Source organism: Monodon monoceros, unplaced genomic scaffold (genome assembly GCF_005190385.1).
Source record: "Monodon monoceros isolate NGI ecotype Baffin Bay Population unplaced genomic scaffold, NGI_Narwhal_1 Super_Scaffold_4, whole genome shotgun sequence".
Classification (NCBI taxonomy): Eukaryota; Metazoa; Chordata; class Mammalia; order Artiodactyla; family Monodontidae; genus Monodon; species Monodon monoceros.
This window is the reverse complement of record NW_021703781.1, coordinates 23511256-23534029: the sequence shown is the minus strand read 5'-3', so window position 1 is coordinate 23534029 and position 22774 is coordinate 23511256. Positions and strand designations below refer to the sequence as shown.

The 22774-nt window shown below is 38.0% G+C and overlaps 1 protein-coding gene across 1 annotated transcript in view; it reads left to right on the top strand.

Annotated features, from left to right (window-relative positions):
• CFAP70 (cilia and flagella associated protein 70) overlaps positions 1 to 22774 on the top strand; it is an 87689-nt gene that overhangs the window by 15522 nt on the left and 49393 nt on the right. Inside the window, exons 4-10 of the mRNA XM_029201293.1 lie at positions 3091 to 3189; positions 3362 to 3441; positions 4643 to 4822; positions 8257 to 8439; positions 10763 to 10857; positions 14912 to 15011; positions 19600 to 19734. Coding sequence (XP_029057126.1) covers positions 3091 to 3189; positions 3362 to 3441; positions 4643 to 4822; positions 8257 to 8439; positions 10763 to 10857; positions 14912 to 15011; positions 19600 to 19734 — 872 coding nt within the window. The remainder of the gene's footprint in view (positions 1 to 3090; positions 3190 to 3361; positions 3442 to 4642; positions 4823 to 8256; positions 8440 to 10762; positions 10858 to 14911; positions 15012 to 19599; positions 19735 to 22774) is intronic.

Below are 22774 nucleotides of genomic sequence, written 5' to 3'. Positions count from 1 at the left end.
AGAGTAAAAAGGCAACCCACAGAATGTGAGAAAATATTTACAAATCATATATCTGATAGGGGGTTAATATCCAGAATACATAGAGAACTCCTAAAATTCAATACCAAAAATACCCCAAACAACCTAATTCAAAAATGGGAAAAGGATTTGAATAGACTTTTTTCCAAAGATGATCTACAAATGGCCAGTAAACACATGAAAAAATAGTCAACATCACTAATTAGGGAAATGCTAACCAAAAATACGAGATACAATCTCATACCCATTAAGATGGCTTCTGTCAAAGAAACAGAAAACAAGTGTTGGCAAGGATGTAGACACATCGGAACCATTGTGTACTTTTGGTGGAACTGTAAAATGGTGTGGTTACTGTAGGAACTGGTGGTTCCTCAAAAAATTAAGAATAGAATGACCGTATGATCCAGCGATTTCACTTCTGGCAATACATACAAAAGAATTGAAAGGGTCTCAAAGAGATATATGTACACTTATGTTCATAGGAGCATTATTCACAAAAGGTAAAATGTGGAAGCAATCCACGTGTCCATTGACAGATGAATGGATAAGCAAAATGTGGTATATACGTACAGTAGAATATTGTTCAGCCGTAAAAGGAAGGAAAGTGTGACATATGCTATACCATGGATGAACTTTGAGAACATTATGTTAAGTGAAATAAGCCAGTCATGAAAAGACAAGTACTGTATGATTTCACTTATATGAGGTACCTAGAGTAGTCAAATGCATAGGGATAGAAAGTATCCTGGTGATTTCCAGGGGGAGGGGAAAATGGGGAGTTATTGTTGAATAGGTATAAAGTTTCTATTTTAGAAGGTGAAAAGAGTTATGGAGATGGATAGCTGTGATGGTGGCACAAAAATGTGAATATACTTAGTACCACTGGACTGATACTTAAAAATGGTTAGGATGATCAACTTTATGTAATGTGTATTTTAAAACAATTTTTAAAAGACATAAAAAAGAATATTCTGCCATTACTCATGAAAACTTTGATAAAATGGACAATTTAGAAAACCTAAAGAAATGGAAGACACATCAATAGAGTGAAGGAGACTTAAGAGACACCAGCTAATCACAATGTGTGGACCTTATTTGGATCCTGATTCAAAGAAAATGCTGTTGAGAGGTATGAGGTGGAACAAAAGGAAAGGCATACCATATTAAACAGGAATGCTCAATATAACAAAGATGTCATTCTCCCTCAGTTTACCTATAAGTTTAACATGATCTCTATAAATCTGCCAACATTATTTTTTTTAATTATAGAATGCTTACAGAAAAAAGTTTTTTTTTTAAATTTATATTTTATTTATTTATTTTTGGCTGCATTGGGTTCTCATTGCTGCACATGGGCTTTCTCTAGTTGCTGCGAGCGGGGGCTACTCTTTGCTGCGGTGCGCGTCCTTCTCATTGCAGTGGCTTCTCTTGTTGCGGGGCACGGGCTCTAGGCAAACGGGTTTCAGTAGTTGTGGCACACAGGCTCTAGAGCGCAGGCTCAGTAGTTGTGGCACACGGGCTTAGTTGCTCTGTGGCATGTGGTATCTTCCCGGACCAGGGATCGAACCCATGTCCCCTGCACTGGCAGGAGGATTCTTAACCACTGCACCACCAGGGAAGTGCCCAGAAAAAAGTTTTTTAAAGTAAGAATAATCAGGAATTTCTGAAAAAGTTAATGAGGGATTATTAATCCTACATGAGAGTAAAACATAGTGTAAGACCATAATAAAACAATGAGGTGTTTGTGCATGCAGAGACTTACAGATTATTAGGACAGACTAGCAGGTCCAGAGATCGTCACCAGTACTTCTGGTAAGTTAGCATCTGATTAAGATGACATTTCACATCAGTAGGGAAAAAGATGGTCTATGTAATCAATGGTGTAAGGACACCTGGGTAGCTCTCTGGAAAAAGATGTAACTAATATCTCAGAATTACACCAAAATAAATTCTACGTGGATAAAAATGTGTACAAAGTTAAACCATGTAAGTATGTACCATAAGAAATCATGGAATTAAAACAAATAAACATAGGGACTGGGGACTTCCCTGGTGGTCCAGTGGTTAAGAATCCTTCCAATGCCGGGGACATGGGTTCAATCCCTGGTCGGGAACTAAGATCCCACATGCCACGGGGCAGCTAAGCCCGTGTGCTGCAACAACTGAGTCCACACACTCTAGAGACCACGTGCCACAGCTAGAGAGAAGCCCCCACGCCACAATGAAGATATTGCGTGCTGCAACGAAGACCCAATGCATCCAAATAAATAAATATTTTTTTAAAAAAAGGAAAAAGGGACTTTCAGGTTCCTTCTTTATTTTATTTTATTTTTAAAATTCATTTATTTATTTATTTTTGGCCGCACTAAGTCTTCATTGCTGCACGTGGGCTTTCTCTAGTTGTGACGAGCGGGGGCTACTCTTAGTTGTGGTGCACGGGCTTCGTGTTGTGGTGGCTTCTCTTGTTGGAGAGTACAGGCTCTAGACACTCAGGCTTCGGTAGTTGTGTCATGCGGGCTCAGTAGTTGTGGCTCACAGGCTCTAGAGTGCAGGCTCAGTGGTTGTGGCACATGGGCTTAGTTGCTCTGCGGCATATGGGATCTTCCCGGAGCTCGAACCCGTGTCCCCTGCATTGGCATGCGGATTCTTAACCACTGGGCCACCAGGGAAGTCCCAGATGATGATTTTTAGTCTTTCCTAAAATTGATTGAGGGAGTCATGACCAGTTATTTCTTATACATGAAATAGAATAGAAAATACCTAAGGATTTTGAGCTAAGGATGAATATTACATGAAACTTTGTTATAATCATATGTATCAGTAAGTTTATACATATGTGTGTACATGATTATGATGTAAAAATCCTTTTTAAAAATAATTTGCATGCAAAAAGATTAATAAGTCACTGAGGAGGTCCAGCATCTTCCACTGGAAGTCACTAGTGTGCCTTCCCGAGTTTCAAGTTCATTTCTCTTAACTTGAATTTCTCTGACAATGCTTTGTTTGCTGCACCTTGGTTATCTGATGTGTGAGCTAGACATGTTCTCATTTTCTTTGTTTTGATTTTTCTAGTAACGATGACTGAAGTTTTACCAAAGGAAAAGAAACAGAAAGAGGAGAAGACCATGATTCTTGGTCAAGCTGTGGTAGACCTTCTTCCTTTACTGGAAGGTCAGATGTGTGATTTGCTCAAAAGCAGAAATAAACTTATTTCTCATAAAACTTAGTTCCAGAGAAGTGCAAAAATCAGCCTCAGTGAGTTTGAGGGATTCACTGAAAGATGAGCACAGTTATTTCTGCCTAACCCTTCCTTCTTTGGCTTGACTTGGCCTTCTTTTCGCAGGAGAGAGTTCGTTTGAAACGATGGTCCCATTGCACCCTTTGCCAGGCTCGCCCTTGGAACCTCTTCGATCAGGTATTAAGGTAATTAGAGTTTTAATTCTTAACATATCAGCCTGATATTCAGTCAAGCCTGTCTGCTCTTAAGGTTAAATTTAGTTGAGTCCAATTCATCAGGCACCTTCTTTTCACAGGCACACATAGTGCTAGGTTCTGGGAAACAAAGATGAATAAGGCAGACTCCTACTTTAGGAGTTCATAATCTACACATCAGAGGTTATGACCAGTGTGATTAAATGGTGGGTTGGGGCATATGGACACAGAGTAGATATCTGTTACTTTGTCCAGGGGTAGATGCAGGGAAGGCTTAACCATGGAAATGCCTCTTTAACTATGACCTGTTGAATTAAATTAAACAGTATATGAATGCATCTAACACACTTTCTGGCATGGTAACCTGCCTCTGGTCATTGGAGGAGGGGAAGCATGAATTGGTAGGCTGTGTTACTGGTTTGTGTTCTGGACTTTGTTTCCCAGTTCCTCCTGGGATCAGTAGCTTCTTGGGGCACTGCTTTTGCCACTCTTGTGCAAGTACACTCACTCTCAGCAGATACCACAGCTGTCTTCAGTTTTGCACAAGTAAGGCCCAACTGCCCCAACTATTCTGAATGCAGTTCCTTACTTAACCGTTGATGTAGGCCCCTTCCTGATTCTTGTTGATTCTGACCTTCGAGCTGCCACAATTCACTCCTACATCTGCTATGATTCTCTCCTTCTCTTATATTAGGATGTGATTGGTTTCTTCTAGGTTTTTTTGGTAGATCTGATTTAATTTGCTTTCTGTCTTTCAATGATTCCTAAAAATGTGTAGTCCAGTGATGGCATTTCTTGTTTTCCAGGGCTATTGTAGCATTATTGTTTTATTGGATATAAAGATAATCATTTAATATCCTTCTGTCATTCCGTGTGATTTGTGCTGGAAAGAGGTAGATATCTGGGCTCAATCTGCCTTCCTTGGTCCAGTGTCCCAGTCTATGTACTGTTGATTTCTCTTAGATCTTATAGAAGAAGAGAAGGGAAGGGCTCTAGCTTAGGGATAAGGTTCTCTTCTTGGCTTTATCTCTAACTCATGGGACCTAAAAAAAGCTATTTGAATCCTCTGTATGGAAATAATTAAACCTGACCTTCTTACCTTGAGCAATGATGTGAGGTTCAAATGAGATAATGTGAAAAAAGGAAGGCCTCTGGCATTTTCAAATGTCTGTGTAATTTTATTCTTTTACAGCAGTGCAGTCTTGAAGTTAAAGTATTTGTGGCGGAGCCCTTATTGACCGTAGCCCAGATCTCAGGAGGCAATCTCCTGAAGGTCACATTGGAGGCTGCCTACTCTGTGCCTGAATCCTTCATTCCAATGGGGCTGCTGCAGAACTTCATGGTTGGTCTGCAAGTTCCATCAGCTGGAGAGGTAAAGACTTACAGCAAGATATTTATAGAGATTTAAACACTCATATGGTCATCTCTTCCTCACCTTCTAAGATTTCATTCAAAGCAGGCTCTGTTAATGGCTGAGATTTATTTTAGGCTCAAAAACATAAAGTTTACTTCTGTTTTATACATGCATGTTAATATTTATAGTTTACATGTTATATACTTGTATATATATATACTACATATAATTTATATCAATACATACATAGTTATGATGGAAAATATATAAAACATTTAAAATCTGACAATTTTTGGATGTAGTATTTCTTTTTTTTTTTTTTGCGGTACGCGGGCCTCTCACTGTTGTGGCCCCTCCCAGTGCGGAGCACAGGCTCCGGACGCGCAGGCTCAGCGGCCATGGCTCACGGGCTCAGCCACTCCGCGGCATGTGGGATCTTCCCGGACTGGGGCACGAACCCGTGTCCCCTGCATCAGCAGGCGGACTCTCAACCACTGCACCACCAGGGAAGCCCTGGATGTAGTATTTCTACACAGATTACTTTTATGCATATATTTTATATAATGTACTTTACTATACAAAACTTTCTTTTAATTCCAGGTTATTTTCTTAGTCCAGATTTCTATAGAATGCTTGTGTATGGGTCTTTTGAGGCTCTTGAGATTTCCAAATTGCTTGCTAAAAAAATGTAATTAGTTAATACTCTTACCTGCTTTATTGCCATTTTACATTTTTCGTATAGAAATCTCCAATTCTCCTTCACCATTTAATATTCCCACCTGCAGTACACAAGGGTTCCAATTTCTCCACATATACCAACACTTGTTATTTTCTGTTTTTTGATAAGAGCTATCCTAATAGATGTGAAGTAGCATCTCCTTGTGTTTTTGATTTGCATCCCCCTGGTGACTAATGATGTTGAGCATCTTTTCATGTGCTTATTGGCCATTTGTATATCTTCTTTGGGGAAATGTCTATTCAAGTCCTTCGCCCATTTCTGAATTGGGTTGTTTGTCATTTTGTTGTTGGAGTTTTAGGAGTTCTCTATATATTTTAGCTATTACTCCCTTATTAGATATGTGATTTGCAAATATTTTCTCCCATTCTATTGGTTGCCGTTTTTACTCTGGTTAGTGTCTTTTTTTTTTTTTTTTTTTTTTGCGGTACGCGGGCCTCTCACTGTTGTGGCCTCTCCCGTTGCGGAGCACAGGCTCCAGACGCACAGGCTCAGCAGCCATGGCGCACGGGCCCAGCCGATCCGTGGCATGTGGGATCTTCCCGGACCGGGCACGAACCCGCGTCCCCTGCATTGGCAGGCAGACTCTCAACCACTGTGCCACCAGGGAAGCCCAAGTTTAGTGTCTTTTTAAAATAATTAATTTATTTATTTGGCTGTGCCGCATCTTAGTTGCGGCACATAAATTCTTCGTTAGGTTGCCGCATGTGAGATCTTTTAGTTGTGGCGTGTGGGATCTTTAGTTGCAGCATGTGGAATCTAGTTCCCTGGCCAGGGATCGAACCCCGGCCCCCTGCATTGGGAGCATGGAGTCTTAGCCACTGGACCACCAGGGAAGTCCCTGGTTAGTGTCTTTTGATACCGCAAAATTTTAAATTCTGATGAAGTTCAATTTGTCCATTTTTTTCTTTTGTTGTTGTAACCAAGAAATCGTTGCCAAATCTGATGTCACAAGGCTTTTCCCCCTGTGTTTGTGTGTAAGAGTTTTATAGTTTTAGCTCTTATGTTTAGGCCTTTGATCCATTTTGAGTTAATTTTTGTATATGGTGTTAGGTAAGAACCAACTTCATTCTTTTGCACGTGAATAACTAGCACCTGCTTAGCACCATTTGTTGAAAAGACTGTCCTGTCCCTATTGAATGGTCTTTTTTTTAAAATAAATTTATTTATTTTATTTATTTATTTTTGGCTGCATTGGGTCTTGGTTGCTGCACCTGGGCTTTCTCTAGTTGTGGTGAGTGGGGGCTACTCTTCATTGCGGTGAGCGAGCTTCTCATTGCAGTGGCTTCTCTTGTTGTGAGCATGGGCTCTAGGTGTGCAGGCTTCAGTATTGTGGCATGTGGGCTCAGTAGTTGTGGCACGTGGGCTCAGTAGTTGTGGCTCACAGTCTCTAGAGCGCAGGCTCAGTAGTTGTGGCACACGGGCTTAGTTGCTCTGTGGCATGTGGGATCTTCCCAGACCAGGGCTCTAACTTGTGTCCCCTGCATTGGCAGGCAGATTCTTAACCACTGCGCCACCAGGGAAGCCCTGAGTGGTCTTGGCATCCTTAATTTTGACAATTTTTGCTGGCATTGGTTTTTTTGTGTTTTTTTTGAGGAGCAGATTTTCAAAGATTCTTACTCTGCTATTCTAGAAATGCCCCTCCTTCACAGAAGTTTTAAAACGTAACCCAAAGAACTAGAATAGTTGAGTTACAGGTTATGCCAATTTTACTTTTTATAAGAGACTACAAAATTGCTTTCCATAGTTGTACAAATTTACACTTCCATCAACTATGTATAAGCATACCATTCTCTTCACAATGCTGTCAACACAATATTTTCAGACTTTGACTTTGCCCATCTACAGTTTAAAATAGTATCTCATTGTTTTAATGTGCATTTCACTTATTATTAATGATTTTTAGCATGTTTTTATTTAAATGTTGGATTTTTGAATTTCCCTTTCTATAAATTGTCTGTTTATAACTTTATCAATTTTCTATTGCAAGTATATTTTAGATAAATTACAGATATGAAAATGCCTATATTTTTAGCCCTTTGTCAGATTTGTTTGTTTTTTAAAAGATAAGTTTTAAAAAGGTACATTATGACTCTCATATAAATATAAAATGACATAAAGGGTTTAAACCAGTTCAGGGGAGAATCTGGGGACTTCCCTGGTGGTCCAGTGGGTAAAGACTCTGTGCTCCCAGTGCAGGGGACCCGGGTTCTATTCCTGGTCAGGAAAGTAGATCCCACATGTGGCAACTAAGAGTTTTCATGCCACAACTAAAGATCCCACATGCCACAGTGAAGATCCCACATGCTGCAACTAAGACTCAACCCAGCCAAATAAAGAAATATTTTTGAAAAAGGAGAATCTGAACAAATGACCCATATATACAAGCAACTAGGAATCTTGAAATATATTTGCTAATAATTCAAAACTTATCAGCCATAGTGCAATAATCAGTTATATCTCCACTGGACAAAATACATGTTCATATCTATGGACAAGAATAATTTGCATTATTATCAATTTTCTATAAATTATGGAATTATAAAATAGCAGCAAGACAATGAAGGACACAGGCCCCTCTTTAGAAACAGATAATCACAGAAGGATCTGTTAAACAACACCTGGCATTCCATTGAAAAGACACTTCAGTAATCTTTTTTTGTCCACTTCAAAGCCTTTCACAAAATTTCCTGATACATGGTATTTATTTCTGTAGAAAGACTATCCCATTTTCTTCAAGAATGGAACTCTGAAGCTTGGAGGGGAAAGAGAACCTGTTCCTCGGCCCAAAAAATGGCCTATCGCCAACATTCTGGCTCCAGGAGCTAATAACATTCCTGATGCTTTCATCGTTGGTGGGCCCTATGAGGAAGAAGAAGGGGAACTCAACCATCCTGAGGTGAGAGAATTAGGTGGGTTTGGTGATAATCTCAGTGCACTGACATATGATAAAACATATGTTTACAGTTTGTAAATCACTGTAATTCATATACATCCATCACCTCTTAAAATAAAACAAGTGTATGTCAAAATAAAACAATTATCTATAAAGTTCTGATTAAAATATTTCCTGACTTCTTAAGTCCAACAAACAAAATCATTGATTTAATTCATATTTATTCTTTATTTTATTTGAAATTTATTTATTTATGAGTAGGTTATAATACAGTTACGGGTCAAAATAAAACATTAAGAGATATGCAGTTAAAGTCTCCCCCCTCCTCCATGTCTCTTCTTCCTAATTCCTTCCCAGATCATCACCCTGGTAGTTAACCTTTGTTATAGTTTCTTGTGTTTCCTTCTGGTTACATTTTTACGCATATAAAAGCAAAAGTAAATAGTCAAAAGAAGACTCAGAAGCAAAAACATTTAGAAAAGTAAAGTTTCCTCGAAAAGGATGCAAGGGAGTCAGATTTCAGAAAGACTGGCTCAAAGACATCAGTGTAGTAAAAGTCAGGGATCAAATTGTTTTTCTTTAGGGAGTCCAGATTTATAGGAAGTATTCAAAGTCTTGCTGTTTTGAGATCTAGAACCTGTCAAGAAGACTCTGCTATTTTTGCTTTATCTCAAGTGTGAAATGTTTATTTATTTCTTTTTAATTGAGTTTATATAAAGTGCTTAATCATATTGGAAGTAGGGAAAATGTGTTTTTTCTTCACATACTCATACACACGTATACCTACACGTATTCTTTCCCTGTCATTTTTTTTTTTCACAAATGGTGGCATACTCACACACTTCTGCAACTTGCTTTTTTCGCTTTATAGTGTATCTTGGAGATTTCTTCCACATTCTTTTTCTTTCTTTATTTGTACTTGTATAACAGAGCAGGACCCTATGGGACCTTCTGGGGACAGGCCTTTCCCCCAAATCCTCTGCTTTAGCTCCTCTCTGAAGTACCTAGATAATAATATTTGATGCACATTTCCTGAGCTGTTTTACAGATGTGAAAACCCCCCACCAAATGGAAGATGACCATGAGCACATAGGCCCAGGCCTCCTGGAGCCTAAGTACTGAAAATGTTAACCCCTGTGACACCACCCTGTTCCCTCACCATCAGCCAATTAGAGAATTGTGCATGAGCTGATCACATACCTTGCGACGCCCCTGCCCCCCCCACACTGGGCTTTTAAAAATTTTTGCTGAAACTCTTCAGAAAGCTTGGGGTTTTTATGGCATAAGCCACCTGTATCCTTGCATGGCCCTGAAATAAACCTTTTTTTCTCTGCTCCAAACTCCAGCATTTTGGTTTGTTTGGCCTCGCTGTGCATTCGGCACACGAACTTGCGCTAACACTTGCTTTATGATATACTTTTTTTAAAGTATAGACATACTTTAACTTGCTTAACCAGTCTCCTGTTGGTGAACATTTCAGTTGTTGAAATTATTTTCTTTTTGTTCCTTCCCTCCCTCTTTCTTTCTTTCTTTCTTTCTCTTTCACTCTTACTTCACATTTTTCTACAACCTATGTTTGTCAAGAGCATAGAAAATGCTGTAAACACATTTGCAAATATATTTTGAATGAGCTGATAATCATTAGTGGAAGCATTCAATAAAGTAATTTTACAATGAGTGGTTGAATTACTTTCAGTATCTGATTCTAAATATTTTAAATAGAGATAAGGCTAGCAATATTTTAAAAACATTGTGCAGTGTCTTTTCTCATCATTGTGATTACTAAAAATTCATGCTCTTCTTACATTAATGTTTTCATTTAGATCAGATATTTTATTTTAGATATTTAGATTTTATATTGCATTTTAATTTAGATAACTAGTTCTCAACCCTGGTTGCTCATCACAGTCACCTGGAAAGCTTTTAAAATAGTACCCATGGCCAAGCTCTAACCCAGATCAATTACATGAGAATTTACTTTTAAAATAATACCAATGCCCAGTTTTTGATTTTTTTTTATCAGCTCCCAGATAATTCTAATATGCATCCACGGTTGAGAATCACTGATTAAGGTTATGTGAGTGAATATTTGGCAGTTAGTATTAGATTGATATAAGTATTTTATTTTATATACTGTATTAATAGTAAAGTACCCTAAAATTTAAGATGGTGGTAGTATTTTCAGTAGTAGTCATACTTATAGTAGTATTAGTAGTAGTAATAAAAGTATTGTGACCAAATCCATTAAAAGAATGCCCCACAGATGGAGCAGGAGACAACCATGGCATACTGAGAGAGTAAAAGTCTCTGTCTTATGATTTTATAGGACAGGGAATTTAGGAACCAAGCAGAGTGCATGAAGAAAAGGATTACTTGGGACTTGGAAAGTCGCTGCTACCTTGATCCTCCTGCAGTGATCAGGTAGGAAGAGGGAGGGAATATGTCTAACCAACAAAGATGTAGGTGGGAAGAAATGTTACTTTTGTTTATTTATATTTGAGTTAAGGTGATCTTGAGGTTCTCTTCCACCACATCTGCTAATAGCAGGCTTCTAGTGATGGTAGCTTAACCATGGGGGATTCTTGTTTCGTTCGGAGCTGGTATGTGTGGTGGCTCTACAGTATTATTAGATATCCAGACTCAATCTTTCTCTTTGCTCTACCTTCTTTAACATGTACGTTCCATCCACAAGGTTGTCTCATGGTTTAAGATGGCTATTGGAGCTCCAGCCTGCACTTTCACATTCCTGTCAGAATGTTGGAAGAGGGGAGTGCTTATGGATTAAAAAAGGACACATGCTGGCTGTATTAGCCCCTCTTATAGAACCTTCCTGGAATCTGACAACCCCTGTTTACATCTCATTGGCCATCTCTCGATGCAAAAGAGGCTTAGGAAATAATGGTTTTGTTGGACACATTGTCACCCAGACTAGATCAGGATTTATATACTAAAGCAGAACATGACACAGTTTTGTGTGGGTAACTATCGGTCTCTGTCACAGTGACCTGGAGGTTAGGGAGAGGTGAGAAATAGAGGATTATCAATATATGTATAATCTGAATGAAAATCTCTGTTTTTTCAAATAATAGACTATTTTTTAGAACAGTTTTAGGATTACAGAAAAATTGATCAGATATTTCAGAGTTCCTATATACCCAATTTGACAGTAGTATATAATATTAATGTACATTGTTGGATTTGATTTGCTGATATGTTATTAAAGATACATTGTTACTATTATTACTTTGAACAGTTATCTATTTGACTAATTAAAAATAAGAAAAAATTTTAGTTTATTTTACTTTAATCTGTTTCATTCTCTGATTTTCTTCCTTTCTTTATGTAGATCCACGTTTCTGGCCCACATCATTTCCTTTTCTCTGAAGACTTTTAGCATTTCTTTTTTTTTTAATAGGCATTTAAAAAAATTAAATTTATTTGTTTTCATTTTTGGCTGTGTTGGGTCTTTGTTGTGTGTGCAGGCTTTCTCTAGTTGCGGCGAGCGGGGGCTACTCTTCATTGCAGTGCGTGGGCTTCTCATTGTCGTGGCTTCTCTTGCTGGGGAGCACGGGCTCTAGGCATGCAGGCTTCAGTAGTTGTGGCACGTGGCTCAATAGTTGTGGCGCACGGGCTTAGGTGCTCTGTGGCATGTGGGATCTTCCCAGACCAGGGCTCAAACCCGTGTCCCCTGCATCGGCAGGCGGACTTCCAACCACTGCGCCACCAGGGAAGTCCCCAACTTTTAGCATTTCTTGCACGGCAGGTCTACTGGCCACAAATTCCTTCCATTTTTGTTTGACTCAGAAAGTATTTTTCCTTCACCTTTGAAGGATAATTCCACTAGATACAGAATTCTAGGTTGGTGGTTTGTTTCTACACCACTCTCTTCTTGCTTGCATGATTTCTGAAAGGAAGCCCAATGTAATTCTTATCCTTATTCCTCCATAGGTGAGGTGTTTTTTCTCTGACTTCTTCCAAGATTTTCTCTTTCTCTTTGGTTTTCTGCAGTTTGAATATGATATACCTAGGTGTAGTTTTTTTTTTTGTATTTATTGTGCTTGGTGTTCTCTGAGCTTCCTAGATCTGTGGTATCTGCCATTAATTTGGTAAGATGTGTAGCCATTATGACTTAAGATATTTCTTTTGCTCCTTTCTCCCTTTCTTCACCTTCTGGTATTCCTGTTATACCTTTTGTAATTGCCCCACAGTTCTTAGATATTCTGTTGTGATTTTTAAATTTTTTCCCCTTTCCATTTCAGTTTGGGAAGTTTTTATTGGCTCAGTGGCTTCAAGATCACTGAGTCTTTCCTCAGCTATGTCCAGTCTGTTGATAAGCCCATCAGAAGAATTGTTCCTTTTTTTTAGTGTTTTTGATTTCTAACATTTCCTTTTGATTCTTTCTTAGAATTTCCATCTCTTTGCTTACATTACCCATCTGTTCTTGCATTTTGTCTGCTTAATCCATTAGAGTTCTTAACATACTAATCATAGTTATTTAAAATTTTCTATCTGGTAATTTCAAAATCTGTGTCATATCTGAGTCTAGTTCATATGCTAGCCTTGTCTCTTCAGACTGTATTTTTTCTTGCCTTTTACCATTCCTTGTAGTTTTTTATTGAAAACTGGACATTATGTTTTGGGTAGTAAGAAATGTGGTAATTGGGTTTTTTACTGTGAGTTTTTATGTTAACCTGGCTGGGAGGTAGGCTGTGTTTAACACTTGCTGTAGCTGTAGATGCTTGAGGCTTCAGTGTCCTTTTGCTCCTTCCCTGTTGTCTATGGTTTTGCTAAGAGCTCTTTCCTAAACAGGGTTTGTGTTTTGCAGATTCTCAGTTATAATTCACTGTTATTATACTGGATCCTGTTGATGTGTGGCGGTAAGGTGTTGGGGAAGGGAAGTGTTCTATAATCCTGTGATTAAATCTCAGTATTTTAATGGGTTTGAGCCCATAGGTTGTGACTTCATAAGTGTGTAATAGTCTTTTTTTCTTCCTCTCTTCGTGTGAGACAGGAAGGCTAAATAGGACTGGAGTTGTCTAATTGCCCTTTCCCTGGGTCAGATAAAACTCTGGTGAAGTAGTTTCCCTTACAGAGCAGGCCTTTGTTATGGAGAATACTCTGGACATATTTTAATATGGTTACCTTTCCTTTCTCCCTGCCTAAGGCTATTCTCTTGCTTTCACAATGAGAGTCTGATGGAGCTCCTTGATTTAAAACCCAAGAACGTGTGGGGATCCCCTAAGACTGGGCACCCAGGAGTTTTTAACTTTCTGGTGAGTTCATGCTCAGCCTCCAACAATCTTTCAAAATTATCATTAAAGTGTTTCTACCAGTTACTGGCTCTAATGGCTTCTGATGCCTGTAAGCTGATCTCAGCTGTGATTCTCTGTACTTGCCTGTTTCTCTAAACTTCCAGGTGGCAATTTGCCCTGTGAACTTAATTCTTAGATGGATCTAAGAAAAGTCATTGATTTTCAGTTTGACCAGCTTTTTTCTTACATATGCCTTTATTTTTTTAATTAATTTATTTGTTTGGCTGCATTGGGTCTTAGTTGAGGCACGCAGGCTCTTTGTTGCGGCGTGTGGGCTTCTCTCTAGTTGTGGTGCGCAGGCTCAGTAGTCGCTGCGCACAGTCTCTCTAGTTGTGGCGCTAGGGCTCCAGAGTGCGCAGGCTCAGTAGTTGTGGTGCACGGGCTTAGTTGCCCTGTGGCATGTGGGATCTTAGTTCCTCCACCAGGGATCGAACCCTCATCACCTGCATTGGAAGGTGAATTCTTAACCACTGGACCACCAGGGAAGTCCCTGACCAGCTCTTTTCTTGTTGTGAGGACAGGAGTGATAGCTTCCAAGCTCTTTATGTGTTTGAGCTGACAATGGAAGTCTTACTATGATTATTTTCACAGTAGAAATAAATGTACTTTATACTATTTGCATACTTGTCTGATTATTTCTTTAGAATAAATCACTAGAAGTGGAATTTGTGGGTCAAAGGCTATGAACATTTTAAAGACTTTTGATTCATGTTGTCAAACTGCTCTCAAAAATATACAATTTGCTTCTGCTAGCAGTATAGTGTAATTATTTTTGGAATTTTATTGCTATGAGAAGGTTTTTTTGTTTTGTTTTGTTTTTGCGGTACGCGGGCCTCTCACCGTCATGGCCCCTGCCGTTGCGGAGCACAGGCTCCGGACGCGCAGGCTCAGCGGCCATGGCTCACGGGCCCAGCCGCTCCGCGGCATGTGGGATCTTCCCGGACCGGGGCATGAACCTGTGTCCCCTGCATCGGCAGGCGGTCTCTCAACCACTGCGCCACCAGGGAAGCCCTATGAGAAGGTTTTAAAAGCCCACACGCCTAATAAGAATTTTTACATATGTGCATTCCATTACTTTTTAAGAGAGGAATACTTCCTTTTGACCTAAATTATACTAACCCCATTTTGCATGTAATGCTAATGGGCTGATTTTTGATCTGCAGTTTTCAGAAGCGAATTGCTGATTGCCGATTTTGGCCTGTAGAGATCACAAGGGTTCCTCTGGTTACTGTACCCAAAGGGAAATCTGCTAAATTTGAGAAGGTAAATTAGTTTACTTAAAAATATTTATATAAGAAATGCTGGGTCAGACCCAACCTGTTTTTCTGCTTCTAATTCTGATACCAAAGGAAAATATGAACTGTGTGGCTGCTCCCTAGGGTGACCAGCTCATCCTGATTTGCTTAATAGTTTCTCGGTTTTAGTGCTGAAAGTCTCATATCCCAGGAAACTCCCTTGTTCCTGGCAAATCAGGATGACTGGTAACCCTAGTTCCCTATTGTCCACTAACAATTATTTAGGCTTTATTCTCAGATATCCTGTTTCCCTCTAGCTCTTTATTATAGTTTTAACATGGGTAAAACCATGAAAAATAGCCTTTTTTAAATGCTTTTCTTTTTTTAAAAATTTATTTATTTAATTAATTTATTTTTGGCTGCATTGGGTCTTCGTTGCTGTGTGCGGGCTTTCTCTAGTTGCGGAAAGTGGGGGCTACTGTTTGTTGCAGTGCGCAGACTTCTCATTGTGGTGGCTTCTTTTGTTGCAGAGCATGGGCTCTAGGCACGCGGGCTCAGTAGCTGCGGCTCGCGGGCTCTAGAGCTCAGGCTCAGTAGTTGTGGCTCACGGGCTTAGTTGCTCCACGGCATGTGGGATCTTCCCGGACCAGGGCTCGAACCTGTGTCCCCTGCATTGGCAGGCAGATTCTTAACCACTGAACCACCAGGGAAGCCCCCAAATAGCCTTTTAATACATCAAAAGTAGTTAAATATTGGCAATATGGTTCAACCTACTACATCTTTCTAAATTTATTTTAGACTTACCTACTTAAATTGTTTAGCCCACTAATTAGAGTAATAGGATTCATAGATGTACTACTATTCTGAAAAGATACAGCTTTGATGAGCCTAGAAAAGTTCACTACTGTATTTTGTTTGTTTGTTTATGATAAAAATAAATGCATTTGTCCAAATGACTGTGTTTCCAGTTCATCCCACTTACTATGCCAACAGTTGCTTCCTATCATGCTGAAGAAGAAAACCATGGGAAATAGCCTAAGAAATGTCCCCTGCAAAAAGTCTTTTTTAAAACTTGAAATATAGTTGTTGCACAATATTATTAGTTTCAGGTGTACTACATAATGATTTGACACTTGCAAACATTATGAAGTGTTCACCATGATAAGTGTCCCCATACAAAGTTATTACAATATTATTGACCACGTTCCTTATGCTGTATATTATATCTCTGTAACTTATTTGTTATATAACTGGTGGTTTGTACCTCTTAATCTGCTTCATCTGTTTCTCCCACCCCTTCCAGCAACCACCCGTTTTTCTCTGTATCTATGAGTCTGTTTTTGTTTTGTTTTATTCTTTTTTTTTGATTCCATGTATAAGTGAGATGACGTGGTATTTATCTTTCTCTGTCTGACTTATTTCACTTAACATAATACTGTCTAGATCTATCCATGTTGTCACAAACGGCAAGATTTCAATTTTTATGGCTAAGTAATATTGCATTGTGTATATATATACACACCACATCTTCATTTATCTTTTGATGGACAACTAGGTTGCTTCCATATCTATTTTAAGTAATGCTGCAGTGAACATTGGAGTGCATATATCTTTTCAAGTTCATGTTCTTGTTTTCTTTGGGTAAATGCCCCAAGGTGAAATTGCTAGATCATATGGCAGGTCTATTTATAATTTTCTGTGGAACCTCTGTAGTGTTTTCCATAGGATCTCACCAATTTACAATCCTACCAACAGTACATGAGTCTTCCCCTTTCTCCACATCCTCGCCAGTGCTTCTCTGTTGTCTTTTGATGGTAGCTATTCTGACAGGTGTGAGGTGGTATTTCATTGTGGTTTTGATTTGCATTTCCCTGATTGTTAGTGATGTTGGGCATCTTTTCATGTGTCTGTTGGTCATCTGTATGCCTTCTTTGGAAAAATGTCTATTAAGGTCTTCTGCCCATTTTTAAATCAAGTTGTTTGTTTTTTTTTGATGTTGTATGAGTTCTTTGGATATTAGCCCCTTTTTAGATATATAGTTTGCAAATATTTTTTCCCATTCAGTAAGTGGCCTTTTCATTTTGTTCGTAGTTTCTTTCACTGTGCAAAAACATTTATTATTTTTTTAAATATTTATTTATTTAGGCTGCACCGGGTCTTAGTTGCAGCACATGGGATCTTCACTGCGGCATGTTTTAGTTTCTTCATGCAGGATTTTTAGTTGTGGCACATGGGCTTAGTTGCTCCATGGCATGTGGGATCTTCCCGGACCAGGGACTGAACCCGTGTCCCCTGAATTGGCAGGTGGATTCTTAACCATTGCACCACCAGGGAAATCCCAGTGATGCATTTTAAAATGGGAATGTTTTGTTAATTTCTCTTTCTGCTAATTTGTTGTTAGTATATATAAATGCAACTTATTTCTGTATGTTAATTTTGTACCCTGCAAATTTATTGAATTCATTTATTCTAGTAGCTTTTGGATGGTGTCTTTAGGATTTTCTATATACAATATCATGTTGTCTGCAATGACAGTTTTACTTTCTCCTTTCCAGTTTTCCTTTTATTTCTTTTTGTTGTCTGATTGCTGTGGCTAGCACTTCTAATACTATGTTGAATAAAAGTGGTAAGAGTGGGCATCCTTGGGACTTCCCTGGGATGCAGTAGTTAAGAATCCATCTGCCAATGCAGGGGACACAGGTTTGAGCCCTGGTCTGGGAAACCCCCACATGCCACGGAGCAACTAAGCCCATGCGCCACAACTCCTGAACCTGTGCTCTAGAGCCTGCTAACCACAACTACTGAGCCTGCGTGCCACAACTACTGAAGCCCACATGCCTAGAGCCCGTGCTCTGCAACAAGAGAAGCCACTGCAATGAGAAGCTGGCACACCGCAACAAAGAGTAGCCCCTACTCGCTGCAACTAGAGAAAAGCCCGTACAGAGCAACGAAGACTCAATGCAGCCAAAAATAAATAAATAAATCAACAAATAAATAAAAATAAATGTTAAAAAAAAAAAAGAGTGGGCATCCTTGCCTTGTTCCCAATCTCAGAGGAAATGCTTTCAGCTTTTCACCTTTGAGTATGATGTTGGCTTTAGATTTGTCATATATGGCCTATATTATGTTGAGGTATGTTCCCTCTATACCCAGTTTGTTGAGAGTTTTTATCATAAATGGATGTTGAATTTTGTCAAATGCTTTTTATGCATCTATTGAGGTGATCATATTATTGTTATTCTTTAGTTTTGTTAATGTGGTATATCACATTGATTGATTTGTGGATATTAACCCATCCTTGCATCCCTGAGATAAATCCCACTTGATCATGGTGTACGATTCTTTTAATGTATTGTTGAATTCGGTTTGCTAATATTTTGTTGAGGATTTTGGCATTTATGCTCATCAGGGATATTGGCCTGTAATTCTCTTTTCTTGTGATATCTTTGTCTGGTTTTGGTATCTTTGTAATATATAATATGCATTGGCTAACATTCCTTAGATTTCTAAAGCAACATAATGTTATCACATGAAGATAGGGCTTTTAATCTAATTTCTAATTATTGTTATAATCAGCTAAATCAAAGAGATTACTTTTTTTTTTAAAGATTTTTTTTGATGTGGACCATTTTTAGCATCTTTATTGAATTTGTTACAATATTGCTTCTTTTTTTATGTTTTGGTTTTTTGGCCACTAGGCATGTGGGATCTTAGCTCCCCAACCAGGGATCGAACCCTCACCCCCTGCATTGGGAGGCGAGTCTTAACCACTGGACCACCAGGCCCTCAAAGAGATTACTTTTAACCTTGTAGAAATTAAATGTGTTTTCTTTCACTAAACTGATTTTTTTCTTTCACTAAACTTTCTTTCACTGATTTTTTTCCTTATGAAAGTTTTCTATGGCAAACCATACAACCATTAAAAATTATGTTAAAATATATTTACTGACATGTTCTTCATCTTTGTAATGAGAATTTAGATGAGATTAAGGTTGGCAAATACATGACAGCAGACTGTCAGTCATCCTCCTTCATCCGTGGCAGATATTACTGATCAATCAAAGCATTCTTTTCTTTTGAACCCAAATAAGGACACAGAATCTTTCTCAACACAGTATTCTAAAACACCTCCACTAATTGGTTAGAATTTAAGCATAAGTTAAATCCTATTTGTCGTCACTGATGCAGATGATTTGTAAGGCCCCTCTCATTCATGTGAATCTGTGAACTAAAGCTAAGGCCACAATCTGTTTTCTTTTAAGCTTTTGTTGTTATTACTGATTTTTGCAAAGCTTCACTTTTTCCTAAGAAGCAACATGGTGAAATTGACATTTTGGTTGAATATATATTAGTAATTAGTTTGCATATGTGTTGATCCAACTATTATCTTTACTATTCATAGTGTTAGTATACGCTATCTCAGAGATCATGGTGTTTTTAAACCCAATTATAAATAAATAGATAAATGAGTGGAGACCCAAAATGTCTACGTAACTGACCCAAATCAAGTAGCTCAGCTAGTCCTAAAGCCAGGTCTTTGAACTGCTAAGTCAGACTTCCATACTTTAGCTACATTACTCTGTAGCGCTAACAGCTCTCTGTTTTTATTCCTTTAGACTGATGATGAAGGTCGGCTTTCATTTCATGGTGTGGCTTATGTTAATATGGTGCCATTGCTGTATCCAGGTGTGAAGAGGATTCGGGGAGCTTTTCATGTTTACCCTTACTTAGGTAGCACAGTCTATGAAAAGGTAAGAAAAATTTGAAGAGAAGGTATCATCCTAACTTATTCTTATGTATGTGTTTACCTACATCTTTAGCACACGCTTTGCAATTGATATTTGGAACCAGCTGGTATACTGGGATGTTAAATATGGAACCTTGAAGTCTTCTGCCCTTGAACCTTAAAAACTTTAGGATAAGGAAATCCAGAAACTGGAAACAACCCAAATCTCCATCAATAGGTGAACAGAAAAACAAATTATATGGTATAGCCATACAATGGAATACTACTCAGCAATAAAAAGGAATGAGCTATTAACACGTGCAACATGGATGGATCTCAAATGCATTATGATAAATGAAAGAAACCAGACGAAAGAGAGTACATGCTGTATAATGCCAATGAAATACAATTATCAGAAAGTAGTGGCAGAAAGCAGATCAGTGGTTGCTTGGGAATAGGGATAGAGGGAAGAATGGACTACAAAAGAAATATGAGGTAAGTTTTAAGGATGATGGAAATACTGGTTATTCTAATTGCAGTAATGGCTTCACATGTGTATACACATGTCAAAATTGATCAAATTGTATACTTTAAATATGTAATTTATTATACAGGCATACCTCATTTTATTGCCCTTTGCTTTATTACTCTTCACAGATGTTGCATTTTTTTTTAACAAATTGAAGGTTTGCGGCAACCCTGAGATGAGCAAGTCTATGCGTGATATTTTTCCAACAGCATCTGCTCACTTTGTGTCTCTGTGTCGCATGTTGTTAATTCTCACAATATTTCAAACATTATCATTATTGTTATATTTGTTATTGTGATCTGGGATCTGTGTTGTCACTAGTATAATCATTTTGGCCTTTTTTTAGCAATAAAGTATTTTTAAATTAAGATCTTTACTTTTTTTTTTTTAACTTTTGGCTGCATTGAGTCTTCGCTGCTGTGTGCCGGCTTTCTCTAGTTGTGGCGAGCGGGGACTACTGTTCATTGTGGCGGTGACTTCTCTTGTTGCGGAGCACAGGCTCTAGGCGCGTGGGCTTCAGTAGTTGTGGCACGCGGGCTCAATAGTTGTGGCTCGCAGGCTCTAGAGCACAGCCTCAGTAGTTGTGGTACGTGGGCTTAGTTGTTCATGGCATGTGGGATCTTCCCGGGCCAGGGCTCAAACCCATGTCCCCTGCATTGGCAGGTGGATTCTTAACCACCGTGCCACCAGGGAAGTCCCTGTACATTGTTTTGTAAGACACTGCTATTGTACACTTAATAGATTACAGTATAGTGTAAGCATAACTTTTATGTGTACTGGGAAACCAAGATAACCATTATTTGCTTTATTGCAGTTATTTGCTTTATTGAGGTGGTCTGGAACCAAACTTGTAATAACTCCAGAGTAAGCCTGTATTTCAACTTTACCTCAATAAAGTTGGAAAGAAAATCTTCCAAATAATGAAGTATTGTGTGTTAAGTATGCAAAAACTTAAATATATGTACTGATTAATGAGCTATAATATAGTTCTTGCAATTTTCAGATGTTAAAATGTTTAAATACACATTATTTATTTATTTATTTAAGCAAAAAATCAACTTTATCTTGTTTCTTCTTAGGAGAAAGTGAGGCTTTGTAAAACACAACAGTAATAACAACAAAAACGTATTACTATTTTATCATTATTAGGACAAGTATTTCTCAATAACAGAGTCATGAAAGATCCATCAGCTATTTGAAAACCAACTGAGTAATAAACTCTATATAAGTATCCTTTGAATCAGAAATCAAACTTATAGGGATTTGTCTGAAATAAATCATTTAATAGGATCGAAACCCTCCTATTCATGAAAACTTTTGGGGATCAATAATAGCAAGACTTAAATTAAGATTAAATGTCTAATAATAGAGAAAGGATTAATAAATTATTGTAAATAAAAATGGTGGAATATGCATCCATTAAAAAGATAATCATTAATGTTTTGTAGATAGTTAAATGAAAAAAAGAAAGCAAAAATTTTACATATAGCATAGATCATGATAAATTCCAAGTGAGTTTATTAAAACAAGTTAAATTTGAAGTCTATAAAAATAGAAGTGTCTATTAATTAAAGATATGAATTAAGGGAAGACTTCCTGTGCTTGAAAACAAATGAAAGATATAAAAGATTTAGATTGCCAAAAAATAAAAATCTCCTATACATAGAAGAAACCATCATTAACAAAATTATAATATAACTAAAAAATTGGGAAAAATATTTGAATACATATCAGAAGATGGCTACTATTTCTAAAATATAAAGCACTTTATTGTATCAATCATATCAAGATATTTTTGGTGAATCTGAGGGAAACAATATATTAATTGAAAGGTTATAGGCTTTGATGTCAGGCAGTTTCTAGACTGAATTCTGGAACTGCCAGACAGGCTGCCATTTACTGACTTTGGGCAAGTGACTAAATTTCTCTTAACTTTATTCATCAGTAAAATGGAGACACTGCTTGTTTCCTAGAATTGTTTTACATATTAAATGAGATAAAATATGTAAAGCACTAGGGATATAGTTGACACACAAACATTTTTGCCTGTTACTTTTATTATACCCATATGAAGGAGAATATTGTGCATATATTAAAAATTATTCTCATGAAAACTTTAAAAACAGACGATGCATGTGATAGTCTGTTAAATGAAAAAGGATATAAAACTGCATCCACTATGATCACAACTTTTTAAAAATATATAATCATAATTTTTTAAATATATGAAAAATACTGGGGAGGAAACATTTCTGGGTATGTCTGAGTGAGGAGGTTGTCAAATTTTCTCCCCCTAAAAGCAACTGTAAAGCTGGACAAATTGACAAAATGCCATTTCAGTGCTCTGGAAATTGACCAAAGGCATCAACAAACTGAGAAGTATTCATGCATGAAAAACAATGGAGTTTGAGGCATTCTTGCCTAGATCTGCTCCTAAACCACCTCCCCCTACCTCTTCTCTAATTTAGCTTAATCAGTGAGGTGGTTCTTCTAGGGCAGGATGGGCTGTGAGGGCCAGCAACTTTGCTGCCACAGA